At 34.0% G+C, this 19,810-nt stretch overlaps 1 protein-coding gene across 1 annotated transcript; it reads right to left on the bottom strand.

Moving 5' to 3' along the window:
- Window positions 1–2,268: 2,268 nt before the first annotated feature.
- Window positions 2,269–5,802, bottom strand: LOC121237576 (ACT domain-containing protein ACR8-like). Its single transcript, XM_041134381.1, has 7 exons — window positions 5,229–5,802; window positions 4,488–4,533; window positions 4,248–4,362; window positions 4,006–4,073; window positions 3,349–3,915; window positions 3,135–3,239; window positions 2,269–3,039 (listed from the first exon to the last, which is right to left on the bottom strand). Exons 1-7 carry the CDS (start codon window positions 5,306–5,308, stop codon window positions 2,677–2,679), a joined length of 1,344 nt encoding a protein of 447 aa, XP_040990315.1. The 5' UTR covers window positions 5,309–5,802; the 3' UTR covers window positions 2,269–2,676.
- Between the last annotated feature and the right edge of the window lie 14,008 nt (window positions 5,803–19,810).

Here is a 19,810-nt window from a genome sequence, read left to right as displayed (position 1 = left end):
GAATCTCGTTAAAATATATTTGAATATATATATATTGAGATCTTATATATTTAAATATATGAAATATGTTGGGATACCGTCTTGTTCTGAGTTCTTGTTCCAAATATGCCAATAACTTGGCATTCAATAACTAGGCTATCGTAGGTCTTGATCATGCGTTAGATTAAATTTATGACTCATAACGCCTACATTTACATTGACATTAATTATAATCAATATGTCATTAATGCTGTATATATCTAATAGATCACTGTCAATCTGCTTTCCGGATCTTTGCTAGCCTAGCTAGCTATATAACTATTTACCATAGACACGAATCAGGAGATTCACAACATGATCACCACGAGTACTAGCTAGCCAAACTATTTATCAGGTTTCACTTTCTAATCAAAGTTTTCTTCCGTGATCATAAATGAAGGCTATTAATAAAATTATACCGTCTTCTTTTTTTTATAAAAAAAAGTACTAACTTGCTTGATCATCATCAAAATTGTCATCTTGAAACAATAACAAAAGCAAATTATTAAAGAAAAATTATTTAGCCATAAAAGAATTACATAAAAGTAAATTTATAAACATATTGTAAAGTTACTTTTATTATAAAATAAATCTAATAGATTTTATAAAATCACATTAATTTATAAATTTATTTTATGTAATCACTTTATATCTGTAACAATTCTCATTATTAAATACCCGGTATTAATTCTATAATATTGTCCACGGTTTTTGAGCCCTCAAACAAGCAAGCTTTCTGCTTTCTACCTCTCATGTGCATAATGCATGTGCCATTTTCACCGTCTCTCGAGAAGCAAGTCAGTCTATAAAAAGCAGAGCCAATGTGTAAAAAAAAAAACAGTTCAAACCAACTGTGCATGTGATTCTTAGCTAGGCTGTCTCTTTCTTTCACTGGCGTGCACGCCGCTGCATGTTACTCTCTCAGGCACGGTTCATAGATTTAAACCATAACCAGGTTCTAAGTCAAAACTTTTAAAAGTCAACAAATTAACTCTTGGTTGTTCATCACCTACTCCCCACTACTACCATAAACTCCTAGAATGGACCACCACCACCTTGACATTGTAATTAATTATTGGCGATAATATTAATGAGTGTGGAAGAAATGGTCCGTCGAACGTCATCGTGGTGGTGGTGGTGGTGATGGTGGTCCATTCTAGTTGAATTCAAAGAATTTTAGTACTTTTAAAGCTGTTTCTGCTAAATGCTTATATGTTTCACAAAGGCATGCATATGCCATGCATGGATTAATCTTAAGAAAAACCGGATAAGAGATTTAGGAGTGCACCAAAATGCTATGTTATTTCCTTTTTTTTTTTTTTTTAATGAAGCTTACGAAATATTAAATTAAAGCAAACAGAGAGGATATAAAGACGAATCATCGGCTGCAATTTGCAACTCTTTCTCCTTTGGGATAAGACTATCTGTCGGACTGGAGTCCTTTTTTTTTTTTTTTTTGGGGGGGAGGGGAAACAGATAAAAACATAGTAAAGACAGCCAGGCGCCTCCTTTTCATGACACACATATTATTTATCTTCTTTCCTTTGTTATTTTTGACCACTTTCACCTGTAGTTTGTCACTACCGTTTGATCAGTTGATATTGTTAAATCAGCATGCTCTGGATCAGCTCTAAACTATTCGACCATAGTCTATAAACATTTTGAAAAGCTATGTCAGCGACGAATCTTAACCTGACACAACTTAATGAAATAAAATATACAAATATTTACATCATGGACGGCCTACCTAAAACCAAAACAAAAAAATAAAAATAAAAATCCTTATATATCATGCTGAACAGAACAACAAATATTTCATTCCAAAACATGATGATGTCGATTCACTTCGATCGTTACCCAATATTGACTCCAGCAAACTGAAATTCGAGGATATTTTTAATTTCTTCCTTCGCATCATGTGAACATTTATGAGGTGCATGACGACGGTGGTCGAATTTGATAATTCACGTGCTAGTTATGAGTCCCAACCATATAACTTCCGTACTTATAAATGTCAGCCTATTCAAATTTGAGTAATTAATTTTACAAGTCCCGAAAAACTTGAACAAATTAACTATGTGATCAATATAATTCTTCCAACTAATTAGAACCTCCAATTTTTAGAGATAAGCAAATTCCGAATGATAATTACAATCTATATATATATATATATATATATATATATATTCTTTCCAACGAATTAAAGAAGCCCGGCCGGAGAGCAAGAAAAATTAATTAAAATAAATAGGATAAAAAAAAAATGAAGTCGACCATTAGAAAAAGAAGTCATTTTGTACATGTTTGAGCTGTATGAAACAAATACCCTATTAATATCTTCTACCTAATCCTTTCACTCTCCATGCCAGCAACACCAACCCAACACTCTTTTTCTTTTCCACCTTTTCCTACACATGCTAATTCAAAGCTTCCTTCAAATAAAGCAAAGCATTTAACAATGGTAAAGAGCCCCCCTTCCTTCCAAGCTCCCAAGTGTCTATTATGCAGCCAACCAAACCCAACCAAATATCGCAACTACCATTCACCAAATCCACCTTCTCTCTTTTTATGTACACAAAGCCCAAACCTGAAGCAAAGAATATTAGGCTGCACTCACAGATTGCATTTTTCCACCCTCATTGAGTTAAAAAGACCCCCTTTTTAAGAACAAGATCTGATCAATCCCAAGTTGTACAGATTCCTTCTCACTAAGCTCCCAAGTGATAACAACACGGCCCCACCGACCCCTACCGCCTGCTCTTCACTTTCTTCCTTTTTGGGACAAGCCAATGGCAATTCCTTAACTTTCAAACTACTCAATCCGATTCTCTGCCTAACAGCTTCTATCAGTTTTGGGTCTGCAGGGTTCCCAATTGCATCCGTCACATAAAAGAAGTTCAGAGCCATGTCCCTTTGCGTCGATACCTCGGCTCTCGTCACGTTAAGCCCATTCTCTCGGAACGTTCTTGTCACATCCGCCAAGAGCCCCTGCCTATCCGCCGCAAATAATTCCAGCCGCACTCCCTATAATAGTAAATGATAAACCAAACCCCCTTTTAACATTCTGCAGGCTCACATAAAACATGACCAATTGAAAATGAAACGAAATAGACGAATACCTTCGACTCTCTTCTTTCGATGGCAGCCTTCAGACACTGGATCACACGTTGCCTTTCTGGTTCAGAACTAATTGGGGTCCCATCTCTGTGCCTAATGTAAAATTCCTGCAACGAAAATTAATCAACAAACTCAACGGTTTTGAAGAGAGAGATGATGCTAATTGGGAAACAAATGCGATTGCCAAGAATAAATTTATTTCTATATTGTATGTACCAGATATGCTACGTCTCCCGCAGTGTTAACAGTAGCATGGAAAACAACATACTCCATGTCTGTCAGCGTGCAAACAATATCAAAGAGAAGCTTGGACCGGTCCTTGCACTGAACATTCACGACCGAGTAACCCCTCTCGGCCCAATTCTGAACCGTTACAACCGGAGAATCAGAACCCAAATTCAAAATCGGCTTCCTCTCATAGTCACGGTCCGCGAACATCATCTGATGCAGTCTCCTCTCGGTGTGCGTGACCACCATAGAAACAGAGGTCTTGGCGCTCCGAATGTCGTTGTCACCTTTGAGTACGTTCCTTAGACGTGCTTCGATTCGGTCTATTTTTTGCGAGTCCTCAATTGGACACCCCGAGTTGCAGTCGTTCACGTATATGAGCGATGCGATTCGGCCATTGTGGGTCCAAACTTTGGCCTCCACTACGTTGCATTGGAGGTCCGCCAGCACCGCAGATACCTCGGAGAGCAGACCGACCCGGTCCGTCCCGGTTAGCTCCAAGGCTGTAAGGCCGTTATAGCCGTCGGTTCTACCACTGTCAATGGTGCCCATGGACTGCCAAGAAAAAAAACACACCGATCAATTTCAGTTCATATGTAATAAAATAGAAATTAAAGGGGGGATAAAATTTAATGAGAAACCTACCTGCTCAATGTAGGTGATAACGCTCTCGTCCGTCAATTTGTTTCCGTTTTGATCAGTTATATGGAACACTGCGGCCAAAGATGGTGAAAACGTTAACCCATGTGTCAGAATCTTTGTGGGAATGGCATGGGCATGTTCTTAACTCAGAGAAAAAAGGGGAAGATGCTAGTAAGCTCAAAATCGGTGTACGATAGCAAGGACACCATTAATTCATCAAGAAAGAGAGACGAGATTTTTCTTACCATCCATGAACCATCTTCCATCAGAAGAAATGTAAGCCTTCTTTATGGAAAGGTTCAGATCGGTGAGAACCTGCACGGCCTCCAGTAAAATTCCATGTCTTCTAGCGCTATCCACCTATTAATCAAACAAAAGCGGAAACGACGATTTAGTCACTTTTTTTTTTTTTTTAATCTTTTTTGAAACTTTTTTTTTCTTTGAAAATTAAAAGCGTGCTTTTGAGGGTTTCGTGTAAGGCTTACCGTAACCACAGTCGCAGTTGGGCAAACGGCATTGTCGATCACGACCCTGAGCGACAGTGAAAAGGTCAAGTCAGAGACATACTTCTTTTCTGTGAGATTTTGAATTTCAGATAAACAGAAGTCTTTGAAAAGTCTTTCAAAGACGTAAGAATTTTCGGACTGAAGAAAGGGCGTGGAAAAGTCAGAAAAATTTTAAAACAATCGTATTCACAGATTATTAATTCTTTTTATCTATGGAAATTGGTTGAAAAAATGTGTGTCGCAAAGATTGAGTGTTTGGGAATGATTTTCAGGAATTTCATGAAGAGAAGGACACCAGGATGGCAGGAAGAGAGCTGAATCTCTAACGTGTTTCTTAAGCAAGGTTTTCCATAGATAAAGAATTTCATTAAAATAAAAGGGAAAGCAGAGAGTCCCAAGTTTGCCCGTACCAGGTTTTCAAAGGTATATATTTAACTTAAAAAATGGACAAAAAATAAATAAATCAAACCGAAATCAAGAGGAAGCTGAAAGGTCAATAGCCTGAATGAGCCATAAGCCGTAACAAAAAGAACCGATCCCCAAGGCAGACAAAGAAATCATCGCAAAATCCCAATTAGAGACGAAACCGGACGGATAATTGAACAAAAATTTCAAAATTAGAAACCCAAATAAAAAGGCAATTAGCTGGGTGCGTATCATAGGTGTATGTTCGGGACTGAACAAAAGAGACTGGAATTCAAAGAAGAAAAGGGAACTGACCTGGGAGTGTTCATCCGAGTCACGAGTTTTTCGTATTCATCCACACAAGGGGGCCACTCCATCCCTTTCTCTTCTTTCATTGATCACAGGAAACAGAGCCAAAGACAAAGTACTGGAAGGTCAAAAGCCCCTGAAGAACCGCTTGCTTGAACACTGTAGTTGCGCGTTTAATATCAGCGTCCAAGGAACCTGTGTCTAAACTCTAAACGACGAGAGATTCGAAGAACCAGCAAAGCAAATTCCTCCCCTCCAAAAATACCGCTCTCTTTGGCTATAAGCGAACCAATGCCCAGATGCCAGATACCCCCAAACTCTCACTTCATCTCCCCCAATCCTTCGACCAAATCGCCATTAACAACCCCTACCAAAGCTCGCTCTCTCTCTCTCTCTCTCGCTCTCTCTCTCTCTCTCAAGCGCAGAGCACGCCTTGCCCTTAACTATGAGCCTCCGTGGGGAGGTATATATTTACAATTATTAATTCATAGAAATAACTATATACGAATATCTTATGATTTTCAAACCACGCCTGATCCCACAAGCAAATTAAGGGTAACTGACGAGGCTCACATATATAGGCGCCCTGCCCGAGAGTCTGCCCGCGCTAGCCCAATTCTTTTAGCTTTTCTTTTTTAGTTTGGTCACTCCCTCCGTAATCCAACGAACCATTAAGCCACGTGCCTTCGGATCCCTTATCGCGGTGGTTCGAATGTCCAGCTCGGATGCCACGCGAGCTTTTCAAGCGTTTCTTTGCGTGCGTCAGAGGAAAAGGGGCAGACCTTAGGTGCGATTCTTGATGAACGTGAAGGGTCATCCCACGTGGCTTTAGTGGTTCCCACCCTCATTGAGAAGACTTTGTAATTACGTTGTGATTTTGCCGACGAAAATTATGACTTCTCACGTGATAACTGACAAACACCGCCTCGTATCGGCTTTTCCTCCTTTCCGTTGTTTGTATGTTTCGGCCGGTTTTTCTTTCTTCTTTTGTACTTCTCGTTGTCTCCCTGATATTTGCTGTTGCTTATAACCGTTTTATTCCCTGTCACTACCCTCGTGTCCCTCTGCTAAACCTCCTGCTCTCAATTAACAATAAGTAATTTAGCGCACCGGATTCTGTTTAAGATGAGCAGCTGTATTGAACAAGATTCGAATCCTATACGTTCAAATCAAGTTCTGTTAATGAGTGGTATAATTGTATAAAGCATATTCCTCTGCCACGTTAACGACCACCTGAGGGGACAAATCAGCCCTTTCGGCTTCCAAAGGAGTAATGATACATTTCTTTTACTGATTTTTTTTTTAATTTAAATTAAAAATCTCAGAACATCTTATATAATCTAGAAGAAAATAAATTCACACTGTCAAACTTTGAGCTTACTAGCCTCAGTTACCAACATTTAACTTATCACATACATACGTCACATTCGTACATCGATCTCTCATGCCCAACTTATTTGCTAATTTCGGTTAAAAGCATGCAAAGAACATGAGAGAATGATAGACATGTTCTGATAACTAACCTGACTCAAATACAGGTTCATTACATGACCGTTTTCGTATAAACTTAAATACGAGAGAATATTATATCATTAAAACTCATTATGCTATATTTGTTCGTGTATACTTTAATAATATTTCTTATATGGCTTCGGTATCAGTAAACGAGTCAACTTCATTTTTTTCTTTTTGAAATAAAATAAAATCATCTTCATTCCATAAATATTACAAGACTTATCTTTCAAAATAAGATGATAGACCTCAGGGGTCCCTCCTCTATCCAAACAAACCAGTATCTGCCTTAATAGCCAATTTGGCAAGAGCATGTGCATCAACATTTCCATCTCTATAAGTGAATGAAGTGAACCATGAAGGTTGAGTAGATCAGATTTTCTTTGTGTTTTCAACTACTTGACCCATCCAGGAAGTATCTTCAGTCTAGGATGATTTTATAAGGATCAAACTTAAATATCGAAGTGTAAATATGTATATAAAATCTATATTTAGTTTTTTTTTTTTTTTTTTTTGGGACAATGCAAGGATGCCGTCCAAGTGTATTTGGGTTTTTTTAAACAAATATTTTTTAACATTATTACATATGAAAAACATATATAAAATTTGACTGATAACTTTCTTAACCATTAAATAAAAAAAATGTTAAACCATCAAATCCAACCATACAAACTGAACGGCACACTATATTTTTTCTTTTTTAATGGGCCCCTTTAGTTCCTCTTCGGTTAGTGGTGTTACGTTCTTAGGCCCCGAGGCCAGCCCTTTTTAAATGTTTTCAACCTCAAGTGCCGGCGGGAAGATCACCGATTCTCCGCCAAATTGGACGGTGGTGGTCCATTTGTTCGACGTGGAAAGTACGCTGGCTGGCGAAATATTCGAGAGGGGAAAAAACAGTCGCTCATGGCGCGGAGGAGAAGAAGGTTGTAAAGAATGAGGATACTGGTATCAAATGAGTCTTAAAATTTCATCATATATTCAAATATCAAGTTTTTAGTTACAATATATTTTTTTTTATCTTCAAATTTAAAAACTCGCTAGTATACTCTATAATTATTATTTTATTTATTTAAATTATTATTTTTCAATTTTGAACTATAATATATTTAAGTTGATAAATAATAATTTAAATATTAAATTAAATTATTAATTAACATATATTTAATGTAATTATAAAATATGAAAAAAATAAATTAAAAATATAATATTATATTATTATTTTGATAAATTTAATAATTAATTTAATGTAAAATTATGGATACGAAAATTTTAAATTTATAAAAAATATATATTTTTTATCAAATTTTAAAGAAAAAAGTGTTGAATTCAAAGAGAGTCGGAAATTAGCAAAATAAGATGCGACGCGTGGATGACAGCTAGAACGTCGGTCGATGGGGCCAGCGATGCAATATAACTTTGAATCTCCAATTTTCTTGTTTGGAAAACCCCGCTTTTTTTCTTGGGTCTCCCCGCTTGGTATTGCTTTCTTGACCGTTAAGACTTTGGCGCCAAGATCGAAAAGCGAGATTCACGTCGGGCCGGGAATTTTGGGGAGAGAGGGTGGGGATTCCATACAGCGGCGCCGCATATCTTTCCGCGAGACACTCGGGGCTGGTTTACTGTAGAGAGTGATTAAACATGTTTTGAGTAAACTAATGATTACAACAACTAATCCAAATTCAAACCAAAAATATTAAACATGTTTTTGGGGGAATGGGTTTCGGCCTTCCTGCTTTGGTGATTCAGTCGCTGGTTTTGCATTTTCAAAGCCACGCTTTGGGATCAAAGTAGCCGGCATGTGACTTTGACCGATTATAACGGTGGCTTAACAGCGTTTTAGACAGTTTATTTTTACACGACACGAGACGATTTAAAATTAAAATTAAAAATTAAATAAAAATTTGCTAAAATATTTGTTTTTAATATTATTTTTATTTTAGTATTAAAAAAAATTGAATTATTTATTTTATTTTATATAAAAAATTAAAAAAATTATAATAATAAGATAAAATAAATTGAGAGAAATTGTAAAAACAAACAGACTTACTTATTTTTCACACTCGACAAACGTTTTGCCTGTGGCAATTTCAGGACATGTTTTTTTTAATGTTTTATTATAGTTATAGTAATCTATTAATAAAAAAAAATTTATCATATTAATGATTTAATAATTTTATTTAAAGAGTGCTTAAAAATTACAAACCAAAAATATCATTTATTTTTTATAGTAATTGACATGACATCGATTTTGAGTGTCTCATATGGCCATACTACAATACGTGAAAAAAAAAAAAAAAAAAACCAGGTTTGAAGATCGTAATGCTATGCAGTGCTATCTGATCTGCTTCGTAAGGATGTCAATGATGACGCGGTCTAACTAAAAAATGGAACGGGCTGCGTTGGATCGATGATTGGGACTTGACGGCCCGTGTGATCACTATCGGACGGTTCATGTTTGCCACAAAAGAGCAAGAAGGGGGTGATCCAGAGGCCAGGAGGCCGAACAAGAAGCCCAGAGAAACGTAAACACGAAGGAAAGTCGCAGGTCCCCCTGTCTTGGCTTGCAAGTTTTGGTAAGCATTCTGGAAACGGAACCGAGTCAATCTGACTTTAGTGTCGGGTTTCAAATTTAATTTAAAATCGTTGACTCACAGACCAATCGTGTCATACCAAATTTAGGTTTCTAAATTTGTAAGATGCTGAAGATCTGAAGAGCCTTGGCTCTTTCTTTAGCCAATCTTACTATCAGGGTTTGTTTCTTTAGCCCATTTTTGTTAAAACATACGTAGCAAAATATTGTTTTAATGGAATTAATAGCAGTACTTTTCTCGATGTTTTCAAGGTTGCAACATCGCCATCCAACACATCCCAATAGTTCCAACATCAAGTCTGCCATCTGGTGAATGATTCTTGTAAGAATGAACTTCCATTAGACTAATCTGACCTGTCTAAAGTCTAAACGCTTTCAAGCCTTCAAGCTGTGCATGATGTGGAGATGTCGAAATCGAAAGGAGAACAAAATACTCATAAAATCTTATCCTAAACAGCTATAACAGCTATGTCTAGGCAGATTGTATGTGTGAGCCTGTATAATCAGAATGACATGTGACGTAAAAAAACAAAAATTTCCTGTTCGACTTGGAACAAGAAGAAGTAGGAGCCCTAACAGACACATCATTCCTTATTAAAATCGAAGTTTTTTAAGGCTGCAAGTAACCTCGTCCTTTTACAAGCTGTATTTTCTATATATTGCCTTTTGCCTTTCGGTTTGTGCAAAGATATTGCTATTGCAAGGAGTTCCGCCAGCTGGACAACACCTTCGATCTCCAAAATGAAGAGCCCTGCAGGTGATGAGTTTTCGACAAGAGGTGAGGAGGAGGGACTGGCCGGGTCTTTTGACTTCCTTTGACGTGATTTCGTTTGTTTTAAAAAATGAGAAGAGTTGAGATTAAAATTAAAAAATTAAATAAAATATTATTAAAATATATTTTTTAATATTATTTTTATTTTAAAATTTAAAAAAATTGAATTATTTATTTTATTTTATATAAAAATTTTATAACAATAGTATAAGAGATTTTTAAAATTTTTAAAATTTTGAATTTTAGTTTTAAAAACAAACCATCTAACTCGGCCACTTTTCTCACGCCAAGAGGGAGAAAAAGGTTTTGCCCATTGATTTCACCAAATCCCCATTCAAAATTTACTAATCATCATTGGATTTGCCCGAAAAAACAAAAAAAAAAAAAAAAATAGACAATACTGAACTGGGGAAGTGACCAACTGTCTACTGTTTTTCCATTGTTTCTTTGGTTAATAAAAAAAATAAAAATAAGAGGACGATGGAAAAAATAAAAATAAAAAGCGAAAGTGGAAAGGTTGAACCCTAATTATTATATCCTGATCTATTGATAGAAATTATCAGGGTGTTTGAGTTCAGACATGCTAATGACTAGTTTATTACCTAGTGTTTCATCCTGAAGATTAGATCGATGAACGCAAGGGTGACATTTAGAACTTGATTTTCTCATGGATTAACACTTCACAAGAGATGCTGATTTGCCAGCACTGCAACCAAACGTATATAATAGTGATTTGTCATGGGAAAGGACTAAACTTTCTAGAACACCATGAAAAGTAATCTTTAGGTTTCATTTGTTCTTAAACATATATCAACTCATTTTAATTCATCATTACAATTTTTTTAAATTTTAAAATAAAATATAATAAACAATTTAATTTTTTCAAATTCTAAAATAATAATAATATTAAAAAATAACATTCTAATAATATTTTATCATCTCAATTCAACTTAATTCAATTCAGTTCAACATCTAAATGCAACATTTAAATACATTGTTGATCAGTTCTCAACGTCAATCGTCATTTCCTTATAAGACCATTGATTACTTAATTGAGACTTTGACACAATTGGAATATATGTGATCCTAATGATGCTGTGTTTTTCCAAACCTGAAATACAATGCAGGTGGACGGATACAACTATATAATTTACATTATCAAACTCCCTCCTTTTCAAAGCAATAGAATCTACACTCAGATTTTCCTTTTCAAACGTCTCCCAGATATGTTTTACGTAATGGATTAAATCAGTCCGAAAACAATTTTCAAATTTGCAGCGCTCTTGGAGCTATATATGCACATTACACACACATATGTACGTATATATAGATATGACATATTTGAAGTGATATCATACAATACATTTCACATACTGCACGAGTTACGTACGTACATCGTTATCATGAATGTCATATACTGCACAAGAGCACATGCGAAGCTGCATGGGGCCCATGCAAGAGATCCGGTTGGTGCCGCACATGCACACAGATTTGCAAGCCTCCTAATAATTTCTTTCACAAATATAAATTTTTTTCCTAATTTTGAGCGCTTTGATGCACTAGTCAAAGTAGCGAAGAAAGATCTAAATATTTGACCATTCAGTCATCCCATTCTGATCTAAACTGCTGGCATCATATCACGGAAGGGTTGCATAGTACAGCTGGTCAGGTGATGTTTATGGGCAGTGGGGTACGTTACCCGTAATTTTGTATGTGCAACTTTTTCTACTTCTACTGTTAACCCTCTAGTGCTTGTGCCTAAATGTCAAGTGTCCCTCTTCAGCTCGATTTTGCGGCCTCACCTCCATGCCTGCTCACATGGCGCCACATGATGTTACAGTGAAGTTTGGCCCCTCCCCGACTTTTCTGGGTATTGATGGTGGGCAGGGAAGCCAGGAAGACCCAACTGGGTTATAGCTTCTGGTCTAAAATATTTGAGGTCCTGGCCACGAAACCTAGTCGCTATCTGCTTTAATTTATCTGTACGTCGCTTTTCGACATCTTGGAATCATTAATTTTAACATTCGAAGGGAGATGATCGGATTTGGAGTGAATCTAGTAGGGCACCCCTTATTTCCTTTGCACCATGTGATCAGTGTTTGCTGAAATCAGTAGTTACATGATTTGCCAACTTTAAGGTTCTCATGGCCAGAGTAGGGCTGTAAGTAATTCAGTCTGGGTTGGCAAAACCGACCAGACCGAAAAGGGACCGGATTGGACTGAATTATGGTCTCGATCTCAAAATATGTGGACAGATGACATTTGGTCCGGTCTCGAAATCAACAAATTTTGAACCGAACAAAACTGAATTGAATCGAACTCCTATATGTATTTTCTAAAAATATTTTTAATAATTTAATATATTATTTTTATATTATAATTATATAAGTTAATGATGTAATTTTCATCTAATCTATTATCATTGACCATATAAAATATAAAATAATATAGGCTATCAATTAATAATAAATCATAAATTATGTAATAAATTATGTTATTATATGTAAATAGTTAATACATCATACATTCAAACATACTCTACTATTTATATTTAATTAAAATAATTAGGTAATTTTTTTTTTAAATATATGAGTTGCAAGCAAACATGAATAATTTATATACAATGACATATTTGGTAGTCATTAAAATTGGCTCAAGCGGGGTGTCGAGTGTTGCTCGAACGAACATTGGGATTTGTGTCTCACTCGAGCTCACTGTTGCGTGAGACTCGAGCGAACTCATGGGTTGACCTTTGCTCGAGCCCACTGTCGAGCATATCTCGAGCGAACTCATGGTTAAAGCTTTGCTCGAGCGTTAGGTCAAGTGACAGTTGAGCGAACTTACTGTTTCTCTATTTTTCAACTTCAAAACCAGTCTCCACCCCAACAATTTATAATTATGCATACTAAAGAGTAAAGTCTAAGTAATAACTATCAATATCATAAATATAATTATAGTAAAATATTTTTTTAATGAGTTAGTTACATAATTTATATTAATAATTCACTTAATTTTAATTTAGTAATTTAAATAATTATTTCTATTAAAAAAATGAAAAAAATAATAAAATAATTAGGCCAAACCGATCGGACCAGATCGAACCAAGAGTTATCAATCCGGTCCCTTTAGATGTTTGGTACGAGAAAAATGATGGGTCCATCACTTAACCGAACCGAACCAAACCAAACCGAACCGAACCAAACCATTTTACATCCCTAGGCCAAAGCATGCTATAGAATTTGTTTGAAAAAGATAAAAGGTAATAAAAATGCCCTCATGTATGTTATATGGAGTTTGCAGGATATGCACTCTACGTGTTTCACACTCCCGCTCACTCGGATCTGCAACCAAGGAAATGAAGAGGCTTCAAGGATAAAGAAACGCCTCCGATATCTAAGTAAGATGTGTCACTCCATCTTTCTAATAAAATACAAGGGTGATGTCTGTATTTGAAACAAAGTCCGGACTTCTCTATTTGTTAACCGGATCTTATCTGATCCTCGTGGGATTTTTTGGGTGCCCTAGCCAGCACGAGTTGGATAAAATCTTCTTTCGTGGGCTACGCAAGTCATTACTACAGTCCACAACCTGTATGGGGCGTTCACCTGAAGCCCATCTTTCCGGTCCTGGGCACGTGGGTGGTGTGATTGGGCCCATTGGGTTAGATAGAGGACTCTCAATGGTTTGTCTATCTTCTTTTCTATTATACATCATTAAAATTCATTTTTTTTTTTTTTATTTTGACTAATAACTTTTACAATATACTGTATATTAACTTATCTTTTTTGTTCATGTCATTTAAATAATCATTTTTTATTCTTTTTAAATATCTCCTCCAAATACCAATAAATTTGCAGGAATAACTTTATATCTTTTTATATTTGTTATATATTTTTATATACAATGTGAAATAATTCCGTCCTATACACGTAAAATGAAAATATAGAAGTAAAATTAAAAAAAATGAAAAACTTGGATTGAAAATATTTCCAAAATATTTTGTTGAAGATCAGAATGAAAATATTTTCCAAAATATGTTTTAGATTATGAACAATAAGAAGAATTTGATTAGATGATGAAAATAAAAGTAAGAGTAAATTAAATATAAAAAATAAAAAATGTTTACCGGATGTTGGGTATACAATATTTCTTAGCACTGCTTGGATCTGGTCCTACCTTAAAAGATGACAATAAATTCAACCGGCTCGGCCGGTGATATGCTTAATATTAGGTTAATAGGCTTGGGCCTAAATAATAACAGATTGTTAGGATTCCTTTCCCTCCCTCGAAACATGTCCAATCAAATGTAGCCTTGGTTACTGGCCCAAACTTTAATCACCTATAAACATATCCAATCCAATTCTCTTATGCTGGTAGCGTGAACTCATAACTGATCATATACTTCCAGCTTTTGTTATAATATCTCAATTTCACTTGTAACAATGGAGATAGCAAAAACTGGAAGAAATTTCTGGAAATTGCAAACATGTCAATAATTTCTGGTTAAACTAGAAACCTGAAGACGTTGTGATGAATTGAATTACAGTAATAAAATTTGAGTTAGTCTACATACAGTCTCCAAAATAGGGACTATTTATGGAAGTTCATATAGTTATGTTTAAAAAAAATTTAAAATTACAATAATATCCTTTTTAAAATAATTTTTTTTTCCTTTTTACTCATTCATTAATAGAATTGTACACGTAGTTCCTTACTCAAGACTGCAAATAGAATTTCTAATAAAATTTTGACTCTAAACTGGCAGTACTAAATGATTTGACTAATTAACTATATTTGGTTGTTAAAAGTGATTTAATTTCTCTCAAACTAATTATTGATAGATCCATTATTTTTTAATCTTTTATAAAAAAAAAAGTTAAATTTATCTCAATTTATTTCATATATTCAACTTATTTACATTCAAATGCATCTCAATAAAATTCATAAAATAATATTATTCAATATATTCATAAATAAATTCAGATCATCTAAAATCACCTATACATTACCTTTTCAACTAACCGCATCTGCCACCTTCATCACGACTAGGGGTGGGCAGCGGGGGGCCGCTACCCGGTCCACTCAGCCCCACATGAAGGACCACTAGCAGGGGTGGGGGGCGGGTTGACCTCAGCGGGGCCTCACCCGGCACCCCGCTGTGCACCCTCTAAAATTTATAATAGAAAATATTATTTTTTATATTTATATAAATATATATTATATAAATAATTTATATAAATATATATAATTTGTTATAAATTTAAATTCAATTTAATGGATTGTCTTAATCTCTTATACCAACTTTTATATAGAAAGTCAAGATAATATAATAGTAATTCTTAAGTAACGTAGGATCAGTATCAAAATATAACTCTAATAAATTTATATTTTTTAAAATTAAATTTATAATTATATTATATTATAATTTAAGTCAACAAAAATTACAAATTCAATGAATTAATAGATTTGGGCGGGGGCGAGGCAGGCTGCGGTTTCAACCCAAGCCTAGATTTACTGTACAGTTATTATGCACTGCACTGAATCTAGAGCCTTGCGCTACAGAAACTAGTCTGGCTTCAAAGTTTTTGTGGGCAAATGGAATCACGCTTTTCGAGGTGCGTGAAGAAATAGTCAGGTTTTTATTATTATTATTATTATTATTATTATTATTATTATTATTATTATAATCAAGAAATAGTCAAGTTACTTGGGAAAGCTGGCATGTATTTTTTCAGTCCCGAGTCTTGCTTGACTGACTGGGTTGTTGACCAGAATCTAAAATCTGGTAAGTTCCTGCTGATTGGTAGTTCTTTTACCTAGTCTTGCCTTTTCAATACTGTAGTTTAGAACATGAAAAAGAATCCAATATTCAAGGTGCTAGGGCGATTCCAAATTTTATGCAATGCGCGTAGTCATTATCAATTCTTAATTTTGGCTAGAATTCTAAGTTTTGGTTATAGTATTAGTTTTTAGTTAAGTGAATTTATATTAGACTAACTGTCTTAAAATTAAAATAATAATATAATATTATATATTTTAATATTATTTTTAAAAAAATTATTTGTAATATTTTGCCAATACATTTTATATATTAATTAATAATTTAATTTTTACTTAAAATAAGATAGAAAATAGAATTATATGTTAATTAATATTTTAATTTTAATTTCATAATTTAATTATTATTAATGAAATATAATAAGGTAGAAAATAACGGACTATTTATCAAAATTAAAATAGATAATATAGACATTAAAATATAATGATCGTTGAAAATGATTAAAATATTACTTTGATGAGTGAATAATGCCTAGCCAAAGATGACTAGAAAGTTTAATTTACTATAGCTCATATGTTGAGCTTTAGTGATTGGACTAGTCCAATATAAAAATTTTACTCATGCCTAGCTAAAGTAGAAGATGCATTGGTATTTGACTAGTCCAATACCAATGCTCTAAGGACTCAGGACCCCAAGATCGCCGTTGTCAAAGTCAACACAGTATTTCTAATTTCGGTGTCTTTTTAAAAATCTATTCGTGATGAATCTTAGTTTTATGAAGTAGTTGTTTCCTTGAATGTATTGACAAAAGAGAAGAATAACATAATAATTGTAAATCAGTTTCTTTCCCTATGGGTCCATTGAATTTTATGACTATGCAAGGATAAAAAGTTAGAATAATGAAAAGGTTACTACTCTACTACTATTCATTTACTACTCTTTTTGTATTTGATTTTTTTAATTTTATTTAATGATTAAAGAAGTGTGTATTAGTGAATTTATATATTTTTTAAATTTTTTAAATGATTAAGGATGTTAAAAAAAGACTTAAAAGAAAATGATAAAAAATAAACAAATTTAAAATGTACTTGAGTAGTAGATAAGTAGTAATAAAATAATAACCCTATCATTATCCAAAAAGTTATTATATGTAATGGAGATAGAAAACAGAAACTTCCATTTCAAGGTTTCATTTAAGAGGTCCTTCAACCAAGACTACTATTTGACTTGGAAAAAATTTAATTGTAAGCGATTATGTGTTCTAATATTTACATTCATTCAATATGATTAGTCAAAAAGTAAATTTTATTGAAAACAATACTAATTTAAATTTAGAATATGAAGGCAACAACATTAGTACGTAGATTGATACGCAAATTTATTTGTATATAGTAAAACTCATTTAACTTTTCTCTTAACTTTTGGTTTCGTTTGTGAGATGGCTGCTGCATTCTCTCATGTCTATAAGAATAAGGTTATGTTTGGATGTTGAACTGAGTTGAGTTGAGATGATAAAATATTGTTATAATATTATTTTTTAATATTATTATTATTTTAAAATTTGAAAAAATTAAATTATTTATTATATTTTATGTTAAAATTTAAAAAAAATATAATAATAAGTTGAGATGAATTAAAATAAGTTAGATTTCAAACGAAGCCTAATTCTTTACATACTGATACGTTAAAATTTGAACATCACCCTGCTAGGATACTGTATCGATCTACCCTACAAAATTATTTTTATTGGAGATAGTTCTGATGTGCCTTGTTTTTTTGGAATTTGTGGTTATGTTGCTAATGATCACCGAGACTGAGCGATTTAATCGAGGAAAACGAATGATAAGTGGAAATGCATTTTTTTATTTTTTTAATAATTTTTTATACATTTCTAAATATTTTAAAAAATAAAATAAAAAGACCAATTAACTAATAATCATTTCTTTAACTATTAAATAACATAAATTAAAAATTTAATCGGTTACTTTCATCTGTCCGACTATAACTTCCCAATTCTTAATGCTCAACTGTCTTGATTGATTAATTTGTGACTTGCAAGTGATGTTGGGGAGGTTAAGCTATGTTTAGATGTCAATATCAATTGAACTCATCTTAAATTAGTTATTGATGAGATTCGATACTTTTTAAACTTTTTATAAAAAAGTTTAAATTTATCTCAATTTATTTCATATATTTAAACATATATATCAATTTATTTATATTTAAATATATTTTAATAGAATCTATAAAATATTACTATTCACAAATCAACTCAGATCATTTAAAATTAGCTTAGCATCCCAATGCTGCTTCTTGGCTTATGGTCTAAAGTGGAATCAACGGGTCATAATTAGATGATGGCTAACCTTGACTTTAGTGATGAGAAAGATAGGACTGTTCATCAGGGAACCCGGGTTTACAACCCGTACCCGATTTTTTTTTTCATCGTTCGTTACAATCATAAATAATATTGTACAAGAAGGGACTGACCCATCACAATTCTTTGGCAAGGAACATAGATTTTGGTTGCATTATGTTTACACATGCACTCATGACTCATCTATGTTTATTCAATCCAGTATTGCACAACACATACTGCACAAGAGTAATTATTAGAGCTAATAAGCTTAGCTGGCAAAAGTTACTTTTTAGTTAGCTTATAGCTATTTTGGACAGGTATATAAATTAGTTTCTTCTCATTGTAATTATGGTACTGTTCATTTTCTTATCTGTGAAATAAGAGTTTACAACAAGATGAATACTTTTCCAAAATACTCTCCCTATTCTAGGGTTTCTACAGTAATTGTCAAAATCAGCTAAAAAGGTCAGCCTTGTGCCTGACTCACATATCCACTCTCCTCATGGAGAAGCTGGGTGGGACGGAGAGAGGGCCCAAAATTAGACTTGAGCGAATACTTTCCTTCGAGTTTGGGGTCCAAAATCAGCTCAAATTTTTTCATATTAGACACCGTGTGGCCTGACCCAGTACAACATTTTTGCTCGTTCTTGGGGCGGTTCCGATCAAAAGGGCGCCTGCCAGCGATGAGTTCACAAAGGAAAACACCATAGCTCCAGACATCGATTTTTTATGTAAGGTGCCCAGAAAAAAAAAAAGGGAAGTACCCGGGTTCCAGTCCGGATGAACAGTCTTATAGAAAGCCGATTAAGAGCTAAAGCCTATTAAGTTAGAGTTTGAATCTGTAACGATTGATAAATACATTTGGATGTTAAGCTCAATTCAGCTAAACTGAGTTTTTTATGAATAGTAGTGAATTGAGTAATGGAGGGAGTTATGTGGTGTCCATCTGAACTGAGTTTAAAGTGTGTTTGGATGTGAAGATGAGTTTAATATTTTTTATGAGAAATTGAAAAAGGTTGTTAGTCTCACGTATAAAGATGTTTTAAGTTGAAAATGTTGTGAGTATCACGTGTAAGAAGGTTTTGGTTTGGATAAATTTAATAATTTGAGAATTAAGTGTTTGGATATTAGACTCAACTTAAAGTTAAGTTGAATTCAGTTGAGTTTGGAAACCAAATACAGCCTTATTCGACGTTGTTTCTTACCATTGAGCATCGGTGTAATTCTATTTTTTAGTGGTGCATCAATGATAATGGTTGTGCTTTCCTTTAAAGTTTCAAGTTCTGTACGTTATGAACACATTAATTAGGAGTCTAGGACTTCACGGACGGCTTCCCTTTCATGCATGCGTATATAAGGTGTTCTCCCCATGGACACGATTCTAATTGAATGGTTGTTTCCAATGTCCCAATTTGTAAGATACCGAGCTATGTGAGACGTCGTTGATTAGAGCATGTTGTGGAGCTCATATGCCAACTAGATTAGCGTTATAACAACCACCCATTTTCGTTTGTGATCTTTCCTTTCTTGCTTGTCATTTCTAAATGGGTTTATGTTTTTAGTTGAACTCATTCAA

This window comes from Juglans microcarpa x Juglans regia, chromosome 6S, assembly GCF_004785595.1.
Source record: "Juglans microcarpa x Juglans regia isolate MS1-56 chromosome 6S, Jm3101_v1.0, whole genome shotgun sequence".
Classification (NCBI taxonomy): Eukaryota; Viridiplantae; Streptophyta; class Magnoliopsida; order Fagales; family Juglandaceae; genus Juglans; species Juglans microcarpa x Juglans regia.
The sequence above is the reverse complement of the archived record's forward strand: the minus strand, read 5'-3'. Positions and strand labels throughout refer to the sequence as shown.

What these genes read in the sequence shown, in the direction of transcription:
- LOC121237576 (XM_041134381.1), bottom strand. Translation starts at nt 5,308, where the DNA reads ATGAAAGAAGAGAAAGGGATGGAGTGGCCCCCTTGTGTGGATGAATAC. An exon ending in ACTCGGATGAACACTCCCAG is followed by an intron (nt 4,534 to 5,228) that starts GTCAGTTCCCTT and finishes ACTGTCGCTCAG; the next exon opens with GGTCGTGATCGACAATGCCG. An exon ending in TTATCACCTACATTGAGCAG is followed by an intron (nt 3,916 to 4,005) that starts GTAGGTTTCTCA and finishes TTTTCTTGGCAG; the next exon opens with TCCATGGGCACCATTGACAG.